Source organism: Lepus europaeus, chromosome 11 (genome assembly GCF_033115175.1).
Source record: "Lepus europaeus isolate LE1 chromosome 11, mLepTim1.pri, whole genome shotgun sequence".
Lineage (NCBI taxonomy): Eukaryota > Metazoa > Chordata > Mammalia > Lagomorpha > Leporidae > Lepus > Lepus europaeus.
In genome coordinates this window covers 17,007,426-17,032,142 of record NC_084837.1, presented here as the reverse complement: position 1 = coordinate 17,032,142, position 24,717 = coordinate 17,007,426, and the positions used below count along the sequence as shown (strand labels likewise).

The following is a 24,717-nucleotide window of genomic DNA, read 5'->3' as shown; positions in this document are numbered from 1 at the left end:
GTTGTCTGTCCTTATGTCAGGTACCATATTACTGTGGTGTTGAGGTTAAAATAGTTTTCTTTCTTTATTTATTTATTTTTAATTTTTTGACAGGCAGAGTGGACAGTGAGAGAGAGAGACAGAGAGAAAGGTCTTCCTTTTGCCGTTGGTTCACCCTCCAATGGCCGCCGCGGCTGGCACGCTGCGGCCGGTGCACCATGCTGATCCGATGGCAGGAGCCAGGTGTTTATCCTGGTCTCCCATGGGGTGCAGGGCCCAAGCACTTGGGCCATCCTCCACTGCACTCCCTGGCCACAGCAGAGAGCTGGCCTGGAAGAGGGGCAACTGGGACAGAATCCGGTGCCCCGACCGGGACTAGAACCCGGTGTGCCGGCGCCGCAAGGCGCAGGATTAGCCTAGTGAGCCGCGGCGCTGGCCTTATAATAGTTTTCTAATGAATTTAAAAATTGAGGAGAGTAAGTCCTCCAAATATCTTCTGACAGGATTATTTTGCCTATTTGGTTTATCTTGAAATTCCATATACATTTTGGGGCGGATTTTTCAACTTCTATAAAAATTTACCATTGGTATTTTCATAGAAATTGTATCTTTATGTTGCTTTGGACAAAATTATTTTAACAATAGTTTTTCTTTTTTAAAAAAAATTTATTTATTTATGAGGCAGAGTTACAGAAGGAGAAATAGAGAGAAAGGTCTTATATCCACTGGTTCACTCTTCAAATGGCCACAGTGGCTGGAGCTGGGCCAGTCTGAAGCCAGGACCCAGGAACTTCTTCCTGGTCTCCCACGTGGGTGCAAGGGCCCAAGATCTTGGACCATCTTCCGCTGCATTCCTAGGCCATAAGCAGAGAGCTGGATTGGAAGAGGGGCAGCTGGGACATGAGTCAGTGCTCATATGAGATGCCAGCGCCACAGGTAGAAGCTTAGCCTACTATGCCACAGCGCCAGCCCCTTAAGTTTTTCAGTCTATGTATACAGGATATCTTCATATTTACTTAAGTCCCCTTTAATATCTTTCAGCAATATTTTGCAATTTTCAGTATATAAATCGTATACTTTCTTTGTTAAAATTTTTCCTAAGTATTTCTTTTAATACTATTTTTGATGAGATTATTTTCTTAATTGATTTTTTTGGGAAGTTCATTGCTAGAATATAGAAATAAACTGTTTTTTGTTTATTGAATTTTTATCCAGCAACTTTGTTGACTTTAATAGATTTAACAGTTTTTTGTGTGGATTATTTAGGGTTTTCTACATATAAGATCATGTCATCTACATACAGACAATTTTCCATCTTTCTTTCCAACTTAGGTACCTATACCAGGGGACTTAAAAAAATTCATGGAAAAACGGAATGAAAAAATGTTTATTTTGGTACAGAAATTTTGAAATCCAATCATAGTTTGTTCATAATAAGTATTTCCAAGTGCATTAGCAGGGAACTGGATTGGAAGTTGAATAGCCAGAACTCGAATTGGTGTCTGTATGGGATGCTGGTTTTGCACACAGTGGCTAAGCCACAGCACCAGCCCCTGGATATTCTTTAGAATGCATTCAGGATTATATATTTATTCTTGCATGTTTTATCTGACTCTTCTAGTTGTCCTCAATGGGAAAGGCTTGTTGAGCTTCCAGATCTGCCATTAATAGAAGCAGAGACACTTTGCAAATTTGTTTTTACCTTTGCATTTGTGAAAGAATTTGTAATGAAAGTGTTTTCTATGAGCACTGAACTTGTCCCACAACTTACTGTATTCTCTTTGTTTAGAAATATATTACTCTGTGTTACCTGAGAAACTTAAGGCAGATAAATCACAGCATTACATGGACTTCATCTCATAAACTGATGTGAAATATCTTTTTTTTTTTTTAAACAAAGATTTACTTTATCCATTTGAAGGGTAGAGTGACAGAGAAAAGGAGGGAAGGGAGAGGGAGGAAGAGACAGAAAAAGGTACCTTCCATCACCTGGTTCATTCCCCAAATAACCTCAGTTGCCATGGCTGGGCCAAGTTGAAGCCATGTGCCTGAAACTCCATCCAAATGGTTGCTGTATCTTTTGCTGCTTTCCTAAGAGCATTAGTAGGGATCTAGATTGGAAGCGGAGCAGCCAGGACTCAAATCAGTGCTACAATATGGGATGCTGGCATTGTATGCTGCAGTTTATCCCACTGCACCACAACAATGGCCCCTGAAATATCTTGACTAATTTTTTGAAAGTGAATTTTGGTATTTATTAGCTCCTTTTATTTTATTTTTTAAAATATTTTATTTATTTATTCAAAAGTCAGAGAGCTACACAGAGAGAAGAGAGGGAGAGAGAGAGAGAGGGGGGTCCTCCATCCGATGGTTCACTGCCCAATTGGTCACAATGGCCAGAGCTGCACCAGTCCGAAGCCAGGAGCCAGGAGCTTCTTCCACGTCTCCCACGTGGGTACAGGGGCCCAAGGACTTGGGCCATCTTCCACTGCCTTCCCAGGCCATGGCAGAGAGCTGGATCGGAAGAGGAGCAGCCGGGACTAGAACTGGCGCCCACATGGGCTGTCGGAGCTTCAGGCCAGGGCTTTAACCCGCTGCACCACAGCACTGGCCCCTATTAGTTCCTTTTAATTTGGAATTTTTCTGTTTTTCTTGAAGTGCAAATCTCCTCACTACGCAGTAGTCTTGATTTCTTGGACATGCAGGTTCTGTTACTGTTCCACAGTGTTAACTTTCTCTTTGACCACATGGAACAGGACAGTCTGCAGTATTTTGTGGCCGTTCTGGAAAACAGCTGAAGCGCTGTCACAGCAGCCAGCCAGGAATGCTGCTGGACAGCTGGTCCCGCATGGTGAAGAGCCTGAACGTATCCTCCTCAGTGAACCAGGCTTCTCGTCTGATTGATGGTAGCGAGCCCTGCTGGCAGTCATCTGGGTCACAAGGAAAGGTAGGATGTGAGAAGGGCACATCTGGAAATACTCTTATTCAGGTGGCTTTGCAGTTTAGCTTTTCGGAATGAACTGTGAAAAATGATATTGGTCTGTTCTCACTTTGTAGTTTAGCTCGTAAATTATCTTAAAGTTTTATTAATGGTACCAGTCTGTACTCACTTTCTAGTTTAGCTCATAAATTATCTTAAAGTTATAGAGTAATTTGCCATCCAGTTTTTAGTGTCAGAGATTTTAAATTATATGGGTAACAGATTTTATCTAGTCAACCAACTGATGGAGTGCATAGCAGGATTTTTTTCCCTTTCCTATGTACAATGGATGAATTCTGATTGTGCTCTATGTAGCCTAACAAATATGTGTTGACCTTCCAGATTGCACTGGTGTGTGAGGCAGGTGTGTGCTTGCATGGGCACATAGATCAGATCTGGAAGGTGGGGGCCTTTTCTCCACACTGACTCTAGTGGTTTCTATCTGCCATTGCTTGATGCATGTGCAAGTATCATGCTAGGTCATGAGTCTGTTATACCTTGTTTCTGGGGCTTAGAGTGACACTCTAGTCTAGTGTACAAGTAACAGAGTAGTGTGTTCCTCCTTCTCCCAGGGTAGAGGAAGATCCCTTCATGCCATGTTTTGTATTTTAAAAAAGCTTCAAGCTTCAGTGATGATATATTAGTTAAAATAAAACTGAATTTTGTTAACTGAGAATATGATATTTTCCTTGTTTTTTTTTTTTTTTTTAAAGCATTGGATTCGCTTGGAGATATTCCCAGATGTTCTTGTGCACAGATTAAAGATGATAGTAGATCCTGCTGACAGTAGCTATATGCCTTCCCTGGTTGTAGTATCAGGTAATTGAATTAGTTTATTCAAAAAGAAGTTTCTTTATCATGTAATAAAAACTGCTTTATTTGACTCCTTCTTTTTTCCTCAACCTTTTTTTCTAGGTGGAAATTCCCTAAATAACCTGATTGAACTGAAGACAATCAATATTAACTCAAATGACACCACAGTGCCCCTTCTGAATGACTGCACAGAGGTAGGTAGCCATGGTTGTATTCCTTTTGGGTGTTCACAAATGAAGAATGATGACTTGGCCATTTCTGTGCTAGCATTGAGCCCTGAGCCCATTTTTTCCTTCCTTAGTTAAATAATTATAGTTGTTTTAAAACTTGACATTTTTAAACAAAAAACTTATTTTACAAACTTGAATCTGCTGTTCATCAGTTCAGCATGACAGGGAAACAAACTTCATTCTTAATATTTTTGATAATAAGCATGGGTAAATGCTCCCAACAAAAATCGCTGTTTGGCATTTGAGGTCACTGTTTACTGTGCCCATTTTGGTTTTCATTAAATGTCTTTGATTTTGTGGTGTTTTTTCTGACCATTTAAGAGACACTGAAAGTGCTTTTTTTTAGTATGTCACCCATTCACATCAAGTGATACTCTTCTTTTCACTGGTTATAACACCTTATTCCAATGTCTCTTGGAAATTTTGTCTGAGTAAGTCAGGGAGGATTGTTTGAATAGTACCCATGCACTTCAGATCAATCAGTCTCAGATCTACCAGTAAATCTTTCCACAAGGCTGTCAGCACTGTTTTAATACATGGAATATAGTCACTGTTACCACCATTCATTCTTGGTGATATAATGATTAATAATCAGTACCAGTGATGTTAGTAAATGTGTAATTTAGCAAATTATAAGAATGAAAGATAATATTGAATTTTTCTTCAATAGGATAATATTGTGAATTTTAGTGTATTTTACTGTTAATTTATTGCTAGGTAACTGAATGCAGCTTGCAGAATATATTAATTGTAGCACTGCATAATTTTACATTTTAACTAAATCAGCAACTATGGAGTAAGTTAAATCAACTGAGATTTTCATTCATATTGGTGTATTTATCTTTTTTTTTTTTTTTTTTTTTGACAGGCAGAGTGGACAGTGAGAGAGAGAGACAGAGAGAAAGGTCTTCCTTTTGCCGTTGGTTCACCCTCCAATGGCCGCCGCAGCCAGCGCGCTGCGGCCTGCGCACCGCGCTGAACCGAAGGCAGGAGCCAGGTGCTTATCCTGGTCTCCTATGTGGGTGCAGGGCCCAAGGACTTAGGCCATCCTCCACTGCACTCCCGGGCCATAGCAGAGAGCTGGCCTGGAAGAGGGGCAACCGGGACAGAATCCGGTGCCCCGACCGGGACTAGAACCCAGTGTGCCGGCGCCGCTAGGTGGAGGATTAGCCTGTTGAGCCGCGGCGCCGGCCGGTGTATTTATCTTAACCCAACAAGTTTCCAGTTCAAAACAATTTATTCTGTAATAATTGATAGCTACAAAATAGTGTTTGTTACATATATAAGAAATTTGAAGCAATGTCAGTATGGAGAGGAACTCAGGACTCACCCTGCATCTCCTCTGCCATTCCTGTGGAGGTACTTGAGTGGCCTTTCCTCTCTGGGGATGGGGAACATCTGGCCCATGGAATCTGCAGGCAGGACTTGAAATTCAGCACATCTATAGCAGGCTGATTTTTAAGTTTATAATTTTGTTTGGCGCTGAATGATGTTATACATATACAAGTTACTCTTGGCAGAAGAAAGTTGCCCCATTCCTTCTTTGTACAGATGATTGGTTATTTTTGGAAATTTTTACCATGAAGCCAAAAACAGGAAGTATATTGAAACCCCTACTACCTCACCACCCAGCTTCAGCCCTCTCCCCCTCCTACCTCATTGTCATTTGCAGCAACTCCTAAGCATGAAATTGTTTTAAAAGCACTTGTTTCAATTAATTCTTTCAATATTATTTCAATCTATTCTCTAACAAGGATTTAAAAATACCATTACAACAACTATCATATAGTAGCCAGTGTTCACATTCACTAATTATCTGATAAATGCCTTTTTGCTGTTGGGTTGTGTGAATGGTGTCTGCACTTTGTACTGCATTTAGTTCTTGATTCTCTTGGTTTTTCCTTACTACAGAAAAAAAGAAACTGATTAATTTTTTTTTTCTTTAGCAGTCTTGATATCAACTTGGCTTTCACATCCTGTAGTGGTGTTCAACCTTTGTTACCTATGAAATAGTAGATCTTGAGATTTGGTTAGATCCAGTTTAGGCAATAAAAAATAATATTTTGTGTTGTGTGTTTCCCACTACCTCACTCTTTGTAGAGGGAAAATATAGGAATGGAGGAATAGTGTCTGTGCCATGATAGGAATACAGTTTGCCAAATACAGAAAGAATGGGGTATTTGTGGGAAAAATAAACACCTTGAACAAATGAATGACAAAGGCATAACAGAGAGAGCTTGGGTTGTTTCTGTCTCAATTTGAGCAAGCCAGCAATAAAATGATATTTGTGAGACAATCAGAAAAGTTTGATTGCTGTACCATATTAGATGATAAAGCAATTATTGCTTGAGCCATGATGATAGTAATGTGGATATTGTAATAAAAACTCCTTAATTTAGTGATGCATAGTAAATTCTTGAACAGCACAGTACTTGGAGTTTTCTTGCAGTAATGCATGTGACTTGGTTCAAGAAAGCTCTAAAACTTGGGGATCGGTGTTGTGGCATAGTGAGTAAAGCAGCTGCCTGCCATGCTGACATCCCATATGGGTGCTGGTTTGTGTCCTGGCTGCTCCATTTCTGATCCAGCTCCCTGCTAGTGGCCTGGGAAAAGCAGTGGAGGATGGTTTGGGACCCTGCCACCCATAGGAGTCCCGAATGAAGTTCCTGGTTCCTGGCTTTAGCCTGGCGCAACTTTGCAGCTGGCCATCTGGGGAGTGAGCCAGCAGATGGAAGATACCTCTCACTGTCCCTGTAGCTCTTTCAAAATAAATAAATCTAAAAAAAAAAAAAAAAAAAAAAAAAGAGAAAGAGAAAGAAAGAATCTCTAAAGCATAAAGTTTCTGCTTATTCAGTAAGACTTTCATCCTATTTAATTTCTTTTTTATTTATTTATTTGACAGGTAGAGTTGTAGACAGTGAGAGAGAGAGAGAGAGACAGAGAGAAAGGTCTTCCTTCCATTGGTTCACTCCCCAAATGGCCTCTACGGTCAGCGCTGTGCTGATCTGAAGCCAGGAGCCAGGTGCTTCTTCCTGGTCTCCCACGCGGGTGCAGGGCCCAAGCACTTGGGCCATCCTCCACTGCCTTCCCGGGCCACTGCAGAGAGCTGGACTGGAAGAGGAGCAACTGGGACTAAAACCCGGCGTCCATATGGGATACTGGCGCCGCAGGTGGAGGATTAACCAAGTGAGCCATGGCGCCGGCCCCTCATCCTATTTAATTTCATCAAGAAAACCTGTGAGAGTCCCATGCCCCGAGTGGATACATTCAGTGATATATTAACTCCTTTTAAAGCAAGCCTTGCTTAAGTGTGACTGTGGTAAATTTGACTCACTTACTTGATATTTCTGGAACTCAAGTGAAGGGGCTCTAGTTGTCCACACATTCCATGTCTGAATATCCTACTCTTCAGTTAAAGGACCTAATGTGTTTGACTCTGAAAAGTTTGTAGCTCATTGTTTTTACGTCTAGTATCACAGGTATATCGAAATTGCCATCAAGCAGTGCAGGAGCTCAGGAATTGATTGTAAAATCCATGGTCTCATCCTGCTGGGACGGATCCGTGCCGAGGAAGAAGATTTGGCTACGGTTCCTTTCTTAGCTTCAGACAATGAGGAGGAAGAAGATGATAAAGCCAACAGTGGAAGGTGAGAGCCATTTTTTGTTAGTCCTCACTTATCTTCTTCTGCTTCATTCTCAAATCCTTGATTTCAAAAGTAAATATTTAATTAGTGTGTATTTCATAATGAGGGTGGTTTTGTTCCCATAAAAATGTTTGGTAAATTGTAGTTGAGGAACTGGTGCTATGGTGTAATGGGTAAAGCCACCCCCTGCGACATTAGCATCCCATATGGGTGGGCAGTTCAAGTCCTGACTGCACCACTTCCAATCCAGATCCCTGCTAATGCTCCTGGAAAGGCAATGAAGGATAACCCAAGTGCTTGGACCCCTGCATTGCTGTGGGAGAGCTGGAGGAAGCTCCTGGCTTTGGACTGGCCCAGTTCAGGCCATTGTGGCCATTTGGAGAGCAAACCAGCAGATGGAGGATCTCTCTCTTTGCCCCCTGCTTCTCACCCTGTAACTCTGCCTTTCAAATAAATAAATGAACAAATAAATAAATCTTAAAAAATAAATAGTTGTTGAATTTAAGAGAATTATGATTTAGCTTGTTTTTAAGAAAATGTTTAATGTTGATAAATACAATTAGAAGAAATAAAAATATTTAATTTTTCAAACTGAAATATTAGTTACTATTTTGGTATTTACCCTTGTAGTTTTACTTTCTTTTTCTTTTTCTGTATTTAAATGCATTTTCCTAAGGAAATTGTATGCATAGCTTTTTTTTTAACCAAGTGTTTTATTGTTAACTTTGAAAACAATTTTTTTGTTATGATAAAATATATAAGCTACAATTTATTATTTTAGCAACTTTTAAGCATACAGTTCAGTGGCATTAAGAGCGTTCACATTCCATCCATCTTCAGAATATCCTCATCATTAGTCTTCTGTAGTGATTATTTTTGTGTGGTATTTTGCCTTATGATTGTGTTCTCATGACTGAATTCCTAATTTTTTTTAAAGATTTATTCATTTATTTGAAAGAGTTACACAGAGAGAGAAGGAGAAGCAGAGAGAGAGAGAGAGGTCTTCCATCCACTGGTTCACTTCCCAGATGTCTGCAATGGCCGGAGCTGAGCCGATCTGAAACCAGGAGCCAGGAGCTTCTTCTGAGTCTCCCACGTGGGTGCAGGGGCCCAACGACTTGAGCCATCCTCTGCCACTTTCCCAGGCCATAGCAGAGAACTGGATAGAGAGTGGAGCAGCCAGGTCTCTAACCAGCGCCCTTATGGGATGGCAGCACTGCAGGAGATGCTTTGCCCCCTATGCCACAGCGCTGGCCCCTGAATTCCTTATTTTATATGAACACTATGGTTGTGACCATAGCCATATTTATTCATTAGGCATATATAAGGTACTTTAAAAAGTTTATGAAGAAATGGAATTAAAAGTATGACTTTATTTTGGTGTGAAAGTTTTTGAAATTCATACATGGCTTATCAGATACATGTTTTCCACATGTTCTGAGAAAAATAAGCTCACTTTTAATTCTATTTTTCCATACACTTAATTTTTTTTAAAGATTATTTGTTTGACAGGCGGAGTTACAGAGACAGAGGGAAAGACACACACACACACACAGAACTTCCATCTGCTATTCACTCCCCAAATGGCTGCAAATGGCTGAAGCCAGGAGCCTGGGACTCCATCTGAGTCTCCCATGTGGGTGCAGTGGCCTGACCACTTGGACCATCTTCTGCCTTCCCAGTTTTATTAGCAGGGAACTGGATCAGAAGTGAGCAGCCAGGACTTTAACTGGTGCTCACATGGGATGCTGGCTTTACTAGTAGCCCCTTAGCCTGCTGTTCTACAACACCGGCCCTATATTTACTTGAAAAGAACTACAGAGAGAGGGAGAGAAAGAAATGTTTCATCTGCTGGTTCACCTAAATTGTTGCAACAGCCAGGGCTGGGCCAGGCCAAACCAGGAGCCTGGAACTCCATCCTGGTCTCCCACATGGGTGGCAGGGCCCAAGCACTTGGCACATCAACAGGAAGCTGGATAGGAAGTGGAGCAGCCAACTTGAACTGATGCTCTGATACGAGATGCCAGCATTGCAAGCAGCTGGTTAACCTGCTGTGCCACAACACCATCTCCCCACCATGCGATTTATGAAGTACCCTCATATCTGTTGAAAATGCACTGTGGGCCAGTCCCTGTTCTCTGCTCTTGTGGGAATACCATGGTTTGTTCTAAAATATGTCTCCAGGACTCGTGTGTCAGGGCTGTTGTTCTAGGCCCTGTTAACTGTCCCAACAGCAGACTGTAGACATCACTGTGTTTATTTAAGTTGTATTTTCCTAGATAAATTACTGCAAGTAAAACTACTAAGTCACAGGATGTACAAAATAAATCTATTTGCTTTCAGCATTCCCAAAACAAAGCTCTGTTAGGTTGCTAGTGTGGCCAGGGCCCTGCAGACAGGCACAAGAAGCAAATCACCAGTGTCTGCTGAATGTTGTTGACCAAACGGCCTTTGCTGTATGTGCTTGCTGCGCAGTGACTTCTGGAGACAAAGGAGTTCTGCTGGCACTGCTGTTAAGTACATCTCTTAGCCATGAGTGGACAGATTATCCTAGGGTTCTGTGATCTTGTGTGTAGATTTTGTGCTGTTTTATTTCAGAACCTTGGAAAGAAAAAGTATATGTATGATGCAACCGTTTCTAGAATATATGTTATGCTAAATGATACAGTTCAAACTACATAGAATAGCTTAGATAAATAAAATACAAATTCACTTGGATTAGCAAATCATTGGGACTTTTAAGAAAAAGGGTTATAGATGAACATTTTCTTACCAATAGCTACTAAAATGATTTGGGCATATACAATTAATACATATGCTGTATATATGAAATAACCTAAATAGTTTTAAAGTTAACTCATCAATCATCAATGCATGGTTGAATACGTTAGTAAAGAACCATCTAATATTTGAATGTAATTGGTTTCCCTGTATTATTAATTAGCTACTGATTTCAGCTAATGAACACTGGTCCAAGAAGTCTCTCAAAGGGCTGGTCCCAAGTGGGATGTGCTCACATTGATCAGTGAAACTAACCTTTGTTCTAACTGGTCAATGCTTCCACGGCACCCATTGTTAAATATCTTGAATATCATTCTTGGTTTCCCACACATAGTATTGACTGAAAACGTGTTGTAAGATATTTCAGTATCTGATATATATGCTTAATTGCTGGTTTGTGGTATCAAATGAGAATCTTCTATATTTTTATTTTCAAACCGTAAGATTTTGGTCACTTTAAGTCTATAACATGTTTTAAAAAATCTTAGGTAAATATTTATTGGTATATAGCATGGTAAAAAAAAAGCCAGTCTTATTTATATAGAACCTAATATCCAGAGCTGTCAGTCATTCATCTTGTTGTATAAAGATAGAACAAAAGTAAACAAAATGGTGAGAACCCCAAACACAAAAGCACCAGGCATCATACTACCAGCCAAAAAAAAAAAAAAAAAAAGGTTCTAGCATCCCATGTACTTCATGGTTTCATCAAGTTCAAGAATTGGAGTGTTTTGACTATTGGTGGTTAAACTTCTAAACCTTTGAGGGCAGGTAAGCAGATGGGGCTATCGAGGTGGAAAGAACAAGTTACCTGGGAAAGAAAGAGAAGGTGAGACCCTCCAACCCAGCTGGCTAGCAGTTAGGCATTTAGCCAGTGTTGTGGGCAAAGCGACTAAAGGAGGAAAGCATTTTGCCTTCGGATAAGTATCTGTGTTAGACTACCTCTAAGGTCATATGGCCACATCTGTGTTATTGTTTCTGTGGAGAAAAATGAACCAAATGGTTGTCCAGGTTTAGGGTCACTGCCACAAGGCCATTCGCAGTGGTAACTCTTGGGAATATTAGTTCATTGTGGCAATGAATGGGAATCTCTCTGATCACTGAACTAGTTATATTCCACTCGGTGTTTAAAAAGAAAGGGGGCAGAATTAGGCGTAGCAGTTAAAGTGCTGGGTAAGACGCCCACAACTTATATGCAGTGCCTGGTTTTGAGTCCCATCTCTACTCCCTATTTCAGTTTCCTGCTCTGTGCACTCTAGGAGGCACCAGGTGATGGCTCAGTCAGTTAGGCCTGTGCCCTCCACGTGGGTGACCTGCACTGTCTTCCCTGCTCCTGGCTTTGGCCTACCTCAGCCTTGGTCATTTCACGCATTTCAGGAGTGAACCAAGATGGTAGCTCTTCTGTCTTTCTGCCTCTCAAATAATTTTTTTTTTTTTTTAAGAAAAGGAAGATACATAGTGTATCATAGAAAAATCTGTCAAAAAATGAAAAGCTAAAATTAAATCCTTGGGTGGCATATTGGTATCTAGAAATTTTGACCTTCTGGACCACTTACTCCTGTACATATTTGGAAGGTTGGAAGGTTATTGCATGAAAAAAAGGTCACTTTCTTATAGTAACCAGCAAGGCTTGAATGCTTGAAGTTGTTTTCTTCTTTAGTTTCAAAGTATTTTATGCTGAATAATCTCTAATTTTCTTTGTTTTTTTTTTTTTTTCCGTTGGTTAGCCTTATTAGAAAGAAGGCTGGAGGGCTGGAGTCAGCAGCTACAATAAGAACCAAAGTGTTTGTGTGGGGACTGAATGACAAGGACCAGCTGGGCGGCCTGAAAGGCTCTAAGGTATCTCCCCTCCAGGCTGAAGTTGCTGCATCTCCTGTCTCGATGTGACTGAAGAAGAGTTCCCTGGTGCCTTTGTCTGTCAGGGACTCAGCAGCAGCCAAACCTCTTTTGAAGTTTTGTAATAATTTTATCTTCTATACAAGGGGACTTCAAAAAGTTCATGGAAAAATGGAATTAAAACATAAGTTCACTTTGGTGCAAAAATATTGTAATCCAGCCATAATTTTTTTCATAATATGCATTTCCATTAACTTTTCGGAGACACCCTATGTTGAATTTTCTTTTCAGATGAGTATGTATTATTTATTGGATAATATGCGAAGCAACATATCACATACATTACCCTAATCATTTCTCATGACAACCTCTATAAGGTTTGTAGGTATTATGTCTACATCTTACAGTAAACGTAATAGTTTCAGAAAGAATAAGCCACTTGACTGTTACCACACTGTTAGTAAGAAGCCAAACTTTAATGTCATCCTGATCTGTCACATAGACAAAGACAGCCATGACAAGGATAAAATTTATCTTCATGTGTGAAAGATCCATGTTTCCAAAGAGAAACAAAATCTTTCATTTTATGATTACATACAGCATAAGTGTCATCACTGAAAAACAGATGTTTCTGTATGATTGTTGGAGCTTGTCGCTACATTAGAAATGCCCAGTAAGCCCTCTGAGAACAAAGCCCCGATGAAATGGGTATTTATACTTAATACAAACACGGGATGTTATCTTGTAGGTGTACTCTTGCATTGATATGCATACTAACTGTAAGTTTAAGGTTGTCATTGTAAGAGCAAAAGAGCAGCTGAAACATTCCCCAAGAGCATGTTAAACAACTTGTGGTATATCCATTCAACAGACTCTAATGCAGCCAACACAGGACTGAGGCTCCTTGTTCCTTACATACTGACATGGAATGATCTCCATTAAAAAAATAAAAAGGCAAGGATCAGATTTTATATATGGTTCTTCCCACCTGTTCAGGCACAGACTGTTTCTCAGAAGCACATGGGAAACTGCTTCCAGTGGCTTCCTGAGGAAGAGGAGCCAGGAAACAGGAGTGGGAGAGGCTGTTTGCACAGAACAACTTTCGAATCTTGACCTATGGGGAAAGTCAACTATTCAAATTTTTTTAATTAAAAAAATAGACTGATAACTTGATATTTGACAAATCACCAGAGAAATTTCTGATTTCAGAATAAACCAGAAATTGTAGGGAGAAACAGAAATTCTTCTTGAGAAGCTGATTCTATTATGTATTTGGACCCCCATTTTTGTTATAATACTATAAAATTAGAAAGTACTTACACTTTTTTAATATGAAAAGGCATAGAATTTTCTTTAGACAGCTTTTCACTTATCTATCATGTAATGTCAAATGCACCTGTATTCCCAAGCATCATTCTTTTGAGAGACATGTGAGATCAAATACATCACTAGGGAAAACTTACATACTAAACAGACTGAACTCTGAGACAAAGACCATTATTTTGAATATTCCTGACAGGATTCTTAGAATATAATTCCTCAGTTAATGAATAATAAATTAATTTACTGGCTAAATTATCAACTGTGGAGCTTCCTTATAGTATAAAGTAGATGGATAATTCATCAAAAAGTGGCTTCTAGATATTAATTACTTCAAAACAACAAAGTGTAGCAATAGATATTTAAAAAGCACCCATTGTAACTGCTAAGCTGTAAAATGAGTATTATTTGTATCTATCTTATCAGCTATACAAAAGTCATCAATTTTTCTTTTGACCAAAGGTAGTAGAAGTTCTAAAGAATAAGGGAGAGACTACTAATTAAAGGTCATTTTACTAATTTATCACCATAATTCCAGCCTTAGGACCTCCCAAACAGCTGGAAGGAGGACAAGAGAAAGCGCAAGGATGCTATAAATGTAAGGGTAGTTCTTAACTTCTGACCTCATTTTTTCTGAAGCAACACAGGGTCTAGGCAAATAAGAAAGTCGCTGAAGTTGGAGAGATAAAGATAGAATCACTGTATCCAGAAGGCAATGCTGGCGTCAGTCTCATGAACTGGGGGATTTCTTTCTAGCATCCAAGTGCTTGTTAATTTCTTCAAGCTTTTTAGCTGACTTTGGTATGTCACAGTTCTGAGCCAGATAATTCCAACCACAGTGCCAAAAGTTAAATCCAAGCAGGATGTGGAACATGTTGTCAGCCGGAAGAGCAAGGATGGCACAAAGGGTGGCTGCAGTTCCGTGGGCTGGGCTGAGCCTCTGCTATGCTGAATTTTAAATTAACTTTTGAAAGTAATTTTTTTGTACTTTTTTTTTTTTGTGAGAAACCTTTTATTTGAGGAATTCAAACTTCATGTATTTCATAATTACAACTTTAGGAACATAGTGATTCTTCTCACTGTACCTGCCCTCCCACTTATATTCACACCCCTTTTTCTCCTCGTTCTCCTAATCCTATTTTTTACTGAAATATATTTTCAGTTAATTTTATACACATACTATTAGCTCTATTCTAAGAGTTCAACAGGTAGTATGAAAAAAAAAAAAACTTTGAGATGTAATGAAAATAATTCTTGATGTGAACTAACAGACATTATCAAATTCAATTTCTTAAAAGTTTTCATCCAGGGGCCAGCGCTGTGTCATAATGAGTAAAGCTGCCATCTGTATGTCAGCAACCTGTATAGGTGCCAGTTCAAGTCCTACCTGCTTTTCTTCTGATCCAACTCTCTGCTATAACCTGGGAAAGCAGCAGAAGATGGCCCAAGTGTTTGGACCCCTGTACCTGCCTGGAAGACCCGGAAGAATTGCCTGGCCCCTGGCTTCTGATAGGCCCAGCTCCGGCCGTTGTGGCCATTTGGGGAGTGAACCAGTGGATGGAAAATCGCTCTCTGTCTGCCTCTGCCTCTAACTCTGCCTTTCAAATAAATAAATGTCAAAAACAAAACAAAAAAAAACCTTTCTATCCTTGGAAAAATAGCGCATTTAGGTAAAGTTATATTATTGTTTTATAAGGTAGAAAATAACTTTTTTTTTTAAGAGAGAAAGGCAGAGTTACAGAGAGACAGACTTATTTAGAGTCTCCCACGTAGGTATAGGGGCCCAAGCACTTGGACCATCTTCTACTGCTTTCCCACACCATGAGCAGGGAGCTGGATCAGAAGTGGAGCAGCTGGGACTTCCAACCCGTACCTATATGGGATGCTAGCACTGCAGGCAGGTGCTTAGCCTACTATACTACAGCACCTGCCCCCCAAAAATCAACTTTTTAAAAGATGTGACAAGTGCATTGGTGAAAATTGTAGACTGTATTTATTTTGCCTTTAATACAATGAAAACTTTTACTTGCTTTGTACCAACTGATGTGTAAAAAGGCCATAAAGGTATGAAAATGAACTAGATGTGATTTCTGACCCCAGATTACTCTGGCGTGAAATAATTTCTGTAGAGAGAATGCCTTTGGAGCACAGAGAACCAAACAAATCACACAGATGCATGGGCCTACACTTGTCATAATCTTTGAGGAACTTGTTATAGGTACAGCCCTTGATGTTCTCATTTAACATGTTAATAAGTCATGAAACCATGGGGAAGCTGTGTCATAGCTTCTCTACTGTTGACATACTTAATCCTATAGGTAGTTGGATAAAAGGTTAATTTGTAAAAAATTTGAAGTTGTGTAGAAGAAAAAGATCAGATTTTTAAAAATAGTCTCTATAACAAATGATGCATTTGATCTAGAGCTGAATTCAGTGCCACTTACACTACTCAGTGGTTCTAGTCTGAGGAGCCACAAGAGATTCTTTCACATTTCAGTGCCTGGAGACAGTTTCTGTTTTCAGATGAGCATGTTTACCTCCCTTTAGTATTCTCCATCATAAGTTCCCTACTTACCTGCAATGTTGATAAATGAGCAATAAAGCTAGAGCTCATTTATTTGAACTGTTTTCTGTCAAAGTACAGCTAATTTTTATCTGTATTTGAGCAACCTTGAGTTACATTTGTGTTTGAAGGCTTCTGACCTCCATTTTGGGAGTGGGCAAGGGCAGTAGCTCTGAGGCTCTGGTCGTGTTGGAAGCTGGGACCCTGCCTGCTGTCACACTTGGAGTCTTCACAAGGGACAGTGCCAGTCTGCACAGCTGTGATGAAATTCCTTTCTTCATTGTAGTAGTGCCAGTATAATAATTTCTTATACACAGAATTATGAAAGTTTCTTAGACAAAGGCTCTAAGGATTTTTTTTAAAGATTTATTTATTTTATTTTATTTGAAGGGCAGTGTTAGAGAGGAATAGACACACACACACAGAGAGAGAGAGAGAGAGAGAGAGAGAGAGATCTTCCATTAACTGGTTCACTCCTCAAATGGCTGTAATGGCTGGGTCTGGGACAAGATGAAGTCAAGATCCCAGAATTTCTTCCAAGTCTCTCCTTTGGGAGAAAGGGGCTCAAATGCTTGGGCCATCTTCCAGTGCTTTCCCAGGCACATTAGTTGGATTTGAAGTGAAGCAACCAGGACTTGAACCAGTGTTTATATAGATACTGGCATCTCAGGCTGTGGATTAGCCCATTATGTCATAATGCCACCCTCAAAGATTTTAAATTAAATCAGTCACCTACTTGATGGGAAATTTAAGCATTTAATTTTTTCGAGCTATTTGACTCAGAATCAAAATGAACAGAAAGGGTCCAGCTCTGTGGCATAATGGGTTAAGCCTCCACCTGTGGTGCCAGCATCCCATATGGGAGCAGGTTTGTGTACCAGCCGCTTCTCTTCTGATCCAGCTCTCTGCTTATGGCCTGGGAAAGCAGTAGAAGATGGCCCAAGTGCTTAGGGCCCTGTGTCCTTGTGGGAGAACCGGAAGAAGCTCCTGGCTCCTGGCTTCCAGTCGGCCTAGCACCGGCTGTTGTGGCCATATGGGAAGTGAACCAGAGGATGGAAGATCTCTCTGTCTCTCCTTCTTTCTGTCTAACTCTCTCTCTCTCAAATTAAAAAAAACAAAACAAACAAACAAGCAAAAAAAAACAAAACAGGACATGATTTGGAATAATAATTTACCAAATGTTTGCTTTTATCTTTTTGTTGTGTATGTTTTCTTTTTATTTTTTTATTAAGAAAATGTTAAATGTTAGATGTTAAATGTTTCCAAATAGAAAAATGAGGTAGGGGCACTCATGTCTCTGGTACCAGCTTAAAAAGTTACTAGCAACTGAGTGTGAGTTTATTACTTACCCCTCCCCCAAATTTGATTTATTTTAAAATCTCAATGTGTCGTTTTATCCATAAAATACTTCAATGTGTGCCTCTAAGAGATAAGAAATTCTTTGTTTAATATAACCAAAGAATTCCTTGTATCATCTAGTAAGGTTGCTTGAGATTTTAAAACTATAAAGATGATCTTTTTTCTTTCTTTGCTTTTAAAACCCTATTCTAGATCAAAGTACCATCATTCTCTGAGACTCTGTCTGCTCTGAATGTGGTGCAGGTGGCTGGTGGTTCTAAAAGTTTATTTGCAGGTATGATAAGTCTATTATTAAAATAATTTTTAATTATTCTTGGCACATAAAAATTAGTCTTTATGTTGTTAAAAGTGAGACCTCTCCTGGCTCTTGTTCTTTGCAGTGACTGTGGAGGGGAAGGTCTATGCCTGTGGAGAAGCCACCAATGGCCGGCTGGGGCTTGGCATTTCCAGTGGGACGGTGCCTATCCCAAGGCAGATCACAGCCCTCAGCAGCTATGTTGTCAAGAAGGTGGCTGTTCACTCAGGTACAAACAAGTTCAGTGTCAACACTTGTGTGTAGAAAGCATGTTGTTTCTACTCTGCAAATAACTAAGGCCCTTAAATAACTTTCTGAAGTGTTTATGCATTGTTTTTCAGGTTTTTACTTAATAGGAATAAAAATTGGATAATGTGCAACTCTGGGTGGTCTAGAACTTAATTATTGCTACTAAATGAGATTTTTCTGGAGCCCAGAAGTTGTTGGCATTTCAGGCATGGGAATGTACCCTCAAGGATGGGGTTTGTGGTTTGTAACCAGGATCTCAGGTCCACAACATCCATGAAGTCATAAAGTTGTGCATTTAAATAGGTGACATTTTTCTGGAGAAAGAGTTAGTAACTTCCATCAGATTCCCAAAAGTTTCTTTGAACCCCAGCGATGAGAAATATCCTTAAAAAAGTCTACACCCTTCAATTTAGAGGACCTTAATTGAGTATTATTTTGAAGCTGTATGCTAGGCCTCTGAGGAATGGAACTGAATTAGGTATATGAAACTCAGTTCATGCTCATACTGCATAGGGTTAGGTCAGACAGATGAAGTTTTATTTTCTTTTCTGGAGGTGAGGTCTGGGCCCATGTGGAGCTCTGTGTCCATGAGGATTGCTGGTTCTTTCTCTCCATCTTTGTGAGAAAAGTTCAAGGCCTAGGGCAAGAGGAAGAGGGCAGCTCTACACAGCCTGTCCTCCAACCTATGCAGCTCATCAGGAGAGTTCTTCCAGAAGCCTGATCATTTCTTCTCCTCTTCCCTCCTCCCTTCTCCTCTTCATTTATTTATTTATTTGAAAGGCAGAGTTACAGAGCGAGAGTCAGAGAGAGAGAGAGAGAGAGAGAGAGATCTTTCATCTGCTGGTTCACTCTCCAACTTGTTGCAATGGCTGGGGTTGGGCCAGTCTGAGGTCAGGAATCTGGAACTCCATCATGCTCTCCCACAGGGGTGCAGGGGCCCAAGGACTTAGGCAGTCTTCTGCTGCTTTCCGAGGCACATTATCAGGATGCTGAATTGAAAGTGGAACAGCCCCTCAAACTGGTGTCCACATGGGATGCTAGCATTGCAGGTGGCAGCTTAGTCCGCTGCACTACATTGCCAGCATCCGAAAGCCTTCTTTCTGTGACTTCTCAGAAGAGGGGAGAATGAATGTCGGGAACTAAGAACCCTGTCTGCCACACTGATCTCAGAGCCCAGGAGCTGGCAGGGGCTCTGATGTATAAGGAGAAGTCATGTATTTAATCCTACATGAGGTATGTAGACTGGGAGAAGATCCCATGTTGGGGAAAGAACCTCAGCTGATCTGTTTTGGGAAGTGTGAGTTTAATGCCTTACTTGCAAATCATGGTACTTACTCAGTAGTGCCATTGTTGGGGTGCTTTTCTCAAAAGCTTAAATGGCTGTTGTATTTGACTGTTTCTGATTACAATTGCACTTATTATTACTTTGTCTATCTAAATTTTGATCTTTTATACATTTGACGGAATAGGAGCCTGTTACTCATGAGTGTTATTGTCCCTGTTCTTTGCAAGTAAAATTCTCAAGTTGAAATTTATAGTTTAATTAAAGTTCATTTATTTTTATTTTTTTTAAAGTTCAGTTATTTTTCATGTTTGTCATCCAAAAAGCTTAACTTAAATGTTGATTTCATTTACTCATTTGACACATATTATTTGAGTACATGCTGCATGCCAGGCAAAATGGGCTGTGAACTTTTTGTACAGTGCCCTTTGCCAACCCATGCATTTGTGAATGTTTCAGGTGGCCGGCACGCTACAGCTTTAACTGTTGATGGGAAAGTGTTTTCCTGGGGTGAAGGAGATGATGGAAAGCTCGGCCACTTCAGCAGAATGTAAGAATATTTTCTTCAGTAAGCATCTGTTACTGATGATAATAATGGATGCTTTTTGGTAGTTATTTTGCAGGAAATTAAAATAGCATGGGTTATTTATGGAAATGTGCTTTTAAGAAATTTAAAATGTATGTATTTTGTATGGATGAATGTAATTTGTCCTCACGTATTCTAAGGTTTGAAAGATAAATTGATCTACAGACTTTTTGTTGACCAAAGGTAGGTCAATGTAGATTTTTTTTTCCTTTCTTGAAAGGGATTTAATCTTATTTTAGGAACTGCGACAAGCCAAGGCTGATAGAGGCCCTGAAAACCAAGCGGATCCGGGACATTGCCTGTGGGAGCTCACACAGCGCAGCCCTCACATCCAGCGGGGAACTGTATACCTGGGGCCTTGGAGAATATGGCCGATTGGGACATGGGGATAATACGACACAGCTAAAGCCCAAAATGGTGATTATACACATTTTTGTTGCTTACTGTCTGCTGATTTTGAGAGAAGATAAGCTTTGAGGCTAGGAAAATGCATAGAGACATGTGCATTCTTGGCTTTCAGTGTCTAGAAAAATTTCCATTGCTTTCTCAGTGCCTGGGCTTGATTTTGTTTTTAAATTTGTAATTGAATAGGTGAAAGTCCTTCTTGGTCACAGAGTAATCCAAGTGGCATGTGGAAGCAGAGATGCACAGACCTTGGCTCTGACCGATGAAGGTAGGCACTGTGGTGATCCTAAGTTTTGGGTTGGGTAGGAATGTTATGAGGCGCTGGCCTAAAGTATGTTTTTCTAAATCTAGGTTTGGTATTTTCTTGGGGTGATGGTGACTTTGGAAAACTGGGCCGGGGAGGAAGTGAAGGCTGTAACATTCCCCAGAACATTGAGAGACTAAATGGACAAGGCGTGTGCCAGATTGAGTGTGGAGCTCAGTTCTCTTTGGCTCTTACCAAGTCAGGAGTGGTTTGGACATGGTACGTAACCTCCACCCATCACCAGGATGTCGAGCTTGCCGGAGGTGTTCAGGAAGCCCCAGCTCACCCTGCACCCTGGGGTGATTGTAAGCTATTATTTTCTTACCCAGGCATCTTTGTCCTTTTATTTATACTGAATTAGATTTAATGAGAGTATTACAGGAAGACGTTTCCTTTTGTAACTGGTTTATTTGGAAATGAACACTAGAGAAATTTTAGTCCATTTACTTTTCTTGTACATTAGGTGAGGTTTATGTAAAGGGTTTCTTCCACTTTGTTATGATACCTGAAATTTAATGAGAACATGAGAGCAAAACAGACTTCTGAATCCTTTGATCCACAAAAAGTTCACATGTGTGTCTTGTGAATGCTTTTGTTATTAAAGTGCAAAGGCGTGGGCACCTAGACCTACTTTAGATGCTGTGTTGGCCTCGTTGCCAGCGGTCTGACCAGAGGCAGCTTGAGAAGGACATAGACCAGGTAGCCTTTGGAGCGGCATTTGTAGTTGTATGTCTTGTTTTCAGTAGGTATATGAAAACATGATAGTAACTGAAATATAAAGGACATATTATAGAATTAAAGCGCTTGCTAGCAGCATTACTGAATTAGTGGTGAATGATTTTACAATGTAAGTTCCAAGACCTTGGGTGCTGTGTGTAGTGTTATCACTGAGCTGGCTCTAGAAGATGTGAGACAATGAATTTTTTTTTTTTTTTTTTTTTTTTTTTGTGGCATAGCCAGACTATAACTTACAGTAATACTTGCACTGTTGTGCTTTTCTCAGGGGGAAAGGGGACTACTTCAGATTGGGCCATGGCTCTGATGTGCATGTACGGAAACCACAGGTGGTGGAAGGACTGAGAGGGAAGAAGATTGTGCATGTGGCTGTTGGTGCCCTGCACTGTCTGGCAGTCACGGACTCGGGGCAGGTAAGGCTGCAAGTGGCCTCGAAGCAGCTGTATCCTAACAGGGTGGTCATGATATGGCCCTTGTCTTGTAGAAACTTCATTTAAAAAAATATTTTTTTTGAAAGACAGAGAAAGACTTACAGATGTAGACATCTCCTATCATCTGTTCACTTCCTAAATACCTGCAACAGCTGGGCCAAAGCCAGGAGCCCTAACTCAATCTGGGTCTCCCGTATGGGTGGCAGGGACCTAGGTGCTTGGGCTCTCACCTGCCTCCACCCATGGTACCTGTTAGCAGGAAGCTAGAATTGGAGGTAGAGTCAGTACTTGAACGCAGCATTTCTGTATGGGAGTGGGCATCTCAAATGGTGGTTTAACAGACACGCCAAACAGTGTCTCCTTGAAATAGTAATTCTTGATGAAATAAGATGAGTCATAGTATTTGAAATACCATCAGGGTGGGACAGTATCCATTTTGTTTAATTGGAACATCTTCTCTCTAATGCACAGGTTAGGGGAGGCATTTAGGAAAGGGTCATTCTTACTCTAAAGTCCATGTGAAAAGATTGTCATTGAAGGTACTCCTACTGTTAAGGTTTTAGCAATGTTTTACTGTAGAGAATTGATAGCTAGTAGGAGAGATACATACTTAGCTTATTTTTGGAGAGAATTTCTTATCTTTGAGGCAGAAAGAGAAAGAGTGAGCAAGAGAGAAAAACTCCCTTTCAGTGGTTCACTTTCCTTATATCCATAATGGCTGTGGGAGCCAGGAACTCAATGCAGGTTTCCCACGTGGTTGTCAGGGACCCAATAACTCGAGCCATCACCACTGCCTCCCAGGTGCTGCATTAGCTGGAACCAGGAATCGGAAGTCGGACCTGGGTGTCAAACCTGGCTACTCTGAATGGGATGCGGACTTCTTCACTGCTATCTTAACCACTAGCCTAAATGTCTGCCCCCATACTTCATTTTAGAAAGTTAATACTTAAAAGTATTACTCAATCTACTGATTTGAGATGTGTATACAATGACTGGCTCATATTTTAAAATTCATTTATGAAAACAACTTACAAACTTTTTTTAAATAAAACTGAATTAAAAATAAAGTATGTTCTGTAATTCTATAAAGCCGAGAAGTAAAATGAGTAAATGGGTTTTTTGAAATTATTTTTTTTTCTTTGCAAAATAAAGGAAAAATATTGTTGCTCTTGAAGAGGAGACCCTCCCTACTTGTATAATAAAACCAAATAGGTGAATTATTGGATTAAGTAAACACTCATTAATTAGTCACTGGCAAGTATTGTCCTGCTTAAATTTTTCTTGGAATTGTAGTCACTGTTTAAAATAGTTTGTTTCTACTTTTAAGAGCTCGATTCTTTCATGTGCTTGCTCTCTCTATCTCTGTCTCTCTCTCTCTCTCTCTCTCACACACACACAAACACACATATACACACATAAAATTTCAGAGAGAGAAACAGAGTTCTCTCATCTGCTGGTTCATTCCCCAAATGCCTGTAATGGTTGGGCTAGACCAGGTGAAAGCCAGGAACTGGGAATGGTGAACTCTGCCTAGGTCTTCCACACAGCTGGCAGCTCCCACGTGAGCAGTACTGCTCCCAGCATCTGCATTAGCAGGAAGTTAGGACTTGAACCCAGGCACTCCGATATGGGATGTGGGCATCTTAACCAGTGTCTTAGCCACCGTGCCAGATTCCCACCCCACATGGCACATACTTTAAGTGTTTTCAGATAAATTTGATATGAAATGTTGAAATCGTTGTGGATTCTTTTTTTTCCTGAACAGGTGTATGCTTGGGGTGATAATGACCATGGTCAGCAGGGCAACGGCACAACCACAGTTAATAGAAAGCCCACACTTGTGCAAGGCTTAGAAGGCCAGAAGATCACGCGGGTGGCATGTGGGTCATCGCATAGCGTGGCATGGACAACGGTAGATGTGGCCACGCCGTCTGTTCACGAACCTGTCCTCTTCCAGACTGCACGAGACCCTTTGGGTGCTTCCTATTTGGGTAACATAGATTTGTGTCTTCTCAGATCTTTCTGTAGATTACCGTAACATTCTAGGTTTGTTTAATTGTGCCAGCAGATTGGAAAGTATAATGCAGTGCTTGCAACACTAGTAGAATTATGGTACACTCTCTACGCAATTTATACATGCTAAAATGGAGATCTTTCAAGAAAGTATAATGAAGATTTCCCTCATTCATGACTGGGTTAACTCTGGTAGTGCTGTCTCTGTGTGCAGAGAAGTTTCTTATTATAGGCATAGTGCAGAGCTTTGTATTTTTTAGCAGATTTGTTTTGATATAATAGGCATAAAGCAGACTGTACCTATTTGAAGTGTACAGTTTGATCAACTTTGAAGTATATGCACACCTGTGAAAGCATCACCACGATGAAAGAGAATGAGCACTCGAGGTTTCCTTCTGCACTTCTCAGCCCCTCCCTCTGCTCTTGACGCCCCTTCCCTGGCCTCCCATAACCACGGACTTGCTTTCTCTCCCTGGCTGTTCTGCATGTTTTAGAATTTTATAGAAATGGAATTATACAATCTATATTCCTTTTTAAATATTTTTTATTAATGTAAGGTGAACAGATTTTGTATATTTCAAATATACAAATTTAGGAGTATATTTTTTTATCTTACCTTTCTCACTCAGCATTGAGACTCATCTGTGTTGCAGCTATCAAAAGTTCATTCTTTTTTGTTGCATATTACCTCACTTATGAATAGACTGTTCATCCTTCATGTGTTGATGAACATTTGTGTTATTTTGACTTTACAAATAAAAATTGGTTACATTTGTCTTGGGTAAATTCTTAGGGGAGGAATGGTTGGATCATATAATTGGTGTTATGTTTAGCTTTTTTAGATACCTACAAAGTGTTTTGCAAAGTGATTATTTTACTCTTACACACTTTTTGCCAACACATGATATGTTT

The 24,717-nt window shown here is 40.1% G+C and overlaps 1 protein-coding gene across 1 annotated transcript in view; it reads left to right on the top strand.

The window, feature by feature from the left end:
• HERC2 (HECT and RLD domain containing E3 ubiquitin protein ligase 2) overlaps window positions 1–24,717 on the top strand; it is a 230,098-nt gene that overhangs the window by 145,299 nt on the left and 60,082 nt on the right. The window contains 13 exon segments of the mRNA XM_062205025.1: window positions 2,736–2,926; window positions 3,673–3,778; window positions 3,875–3,966; window positions 7,474–7,649; window positions 12,155–12,266; window positions 17,698–17,779; window positions 17,886–18,029; window positions 19,791–19,881; window positions 20,157–20,334; window positions 20,509–20,590; window positions 20,674–20,845; window positions 21,630–21,774; window positions 23,558–23,783. Coding sequence (XP_062061009.1) covers window positions 2,736–2,926; window positions 3,673–3,778; window positions 3,875–3,966; window positions 7,474–7,649; window positions 12,155–12,266; window positions 17,698–17,779; window positions 17,886–18,029; window positions 19,791–19,881; window positions 20,157–20,334; window positions 20,509–20,590; window positions 20,674–20,845; window positions 21,630–21,774; window positions 23,558–23,783 — 1,797 coding nt within the window.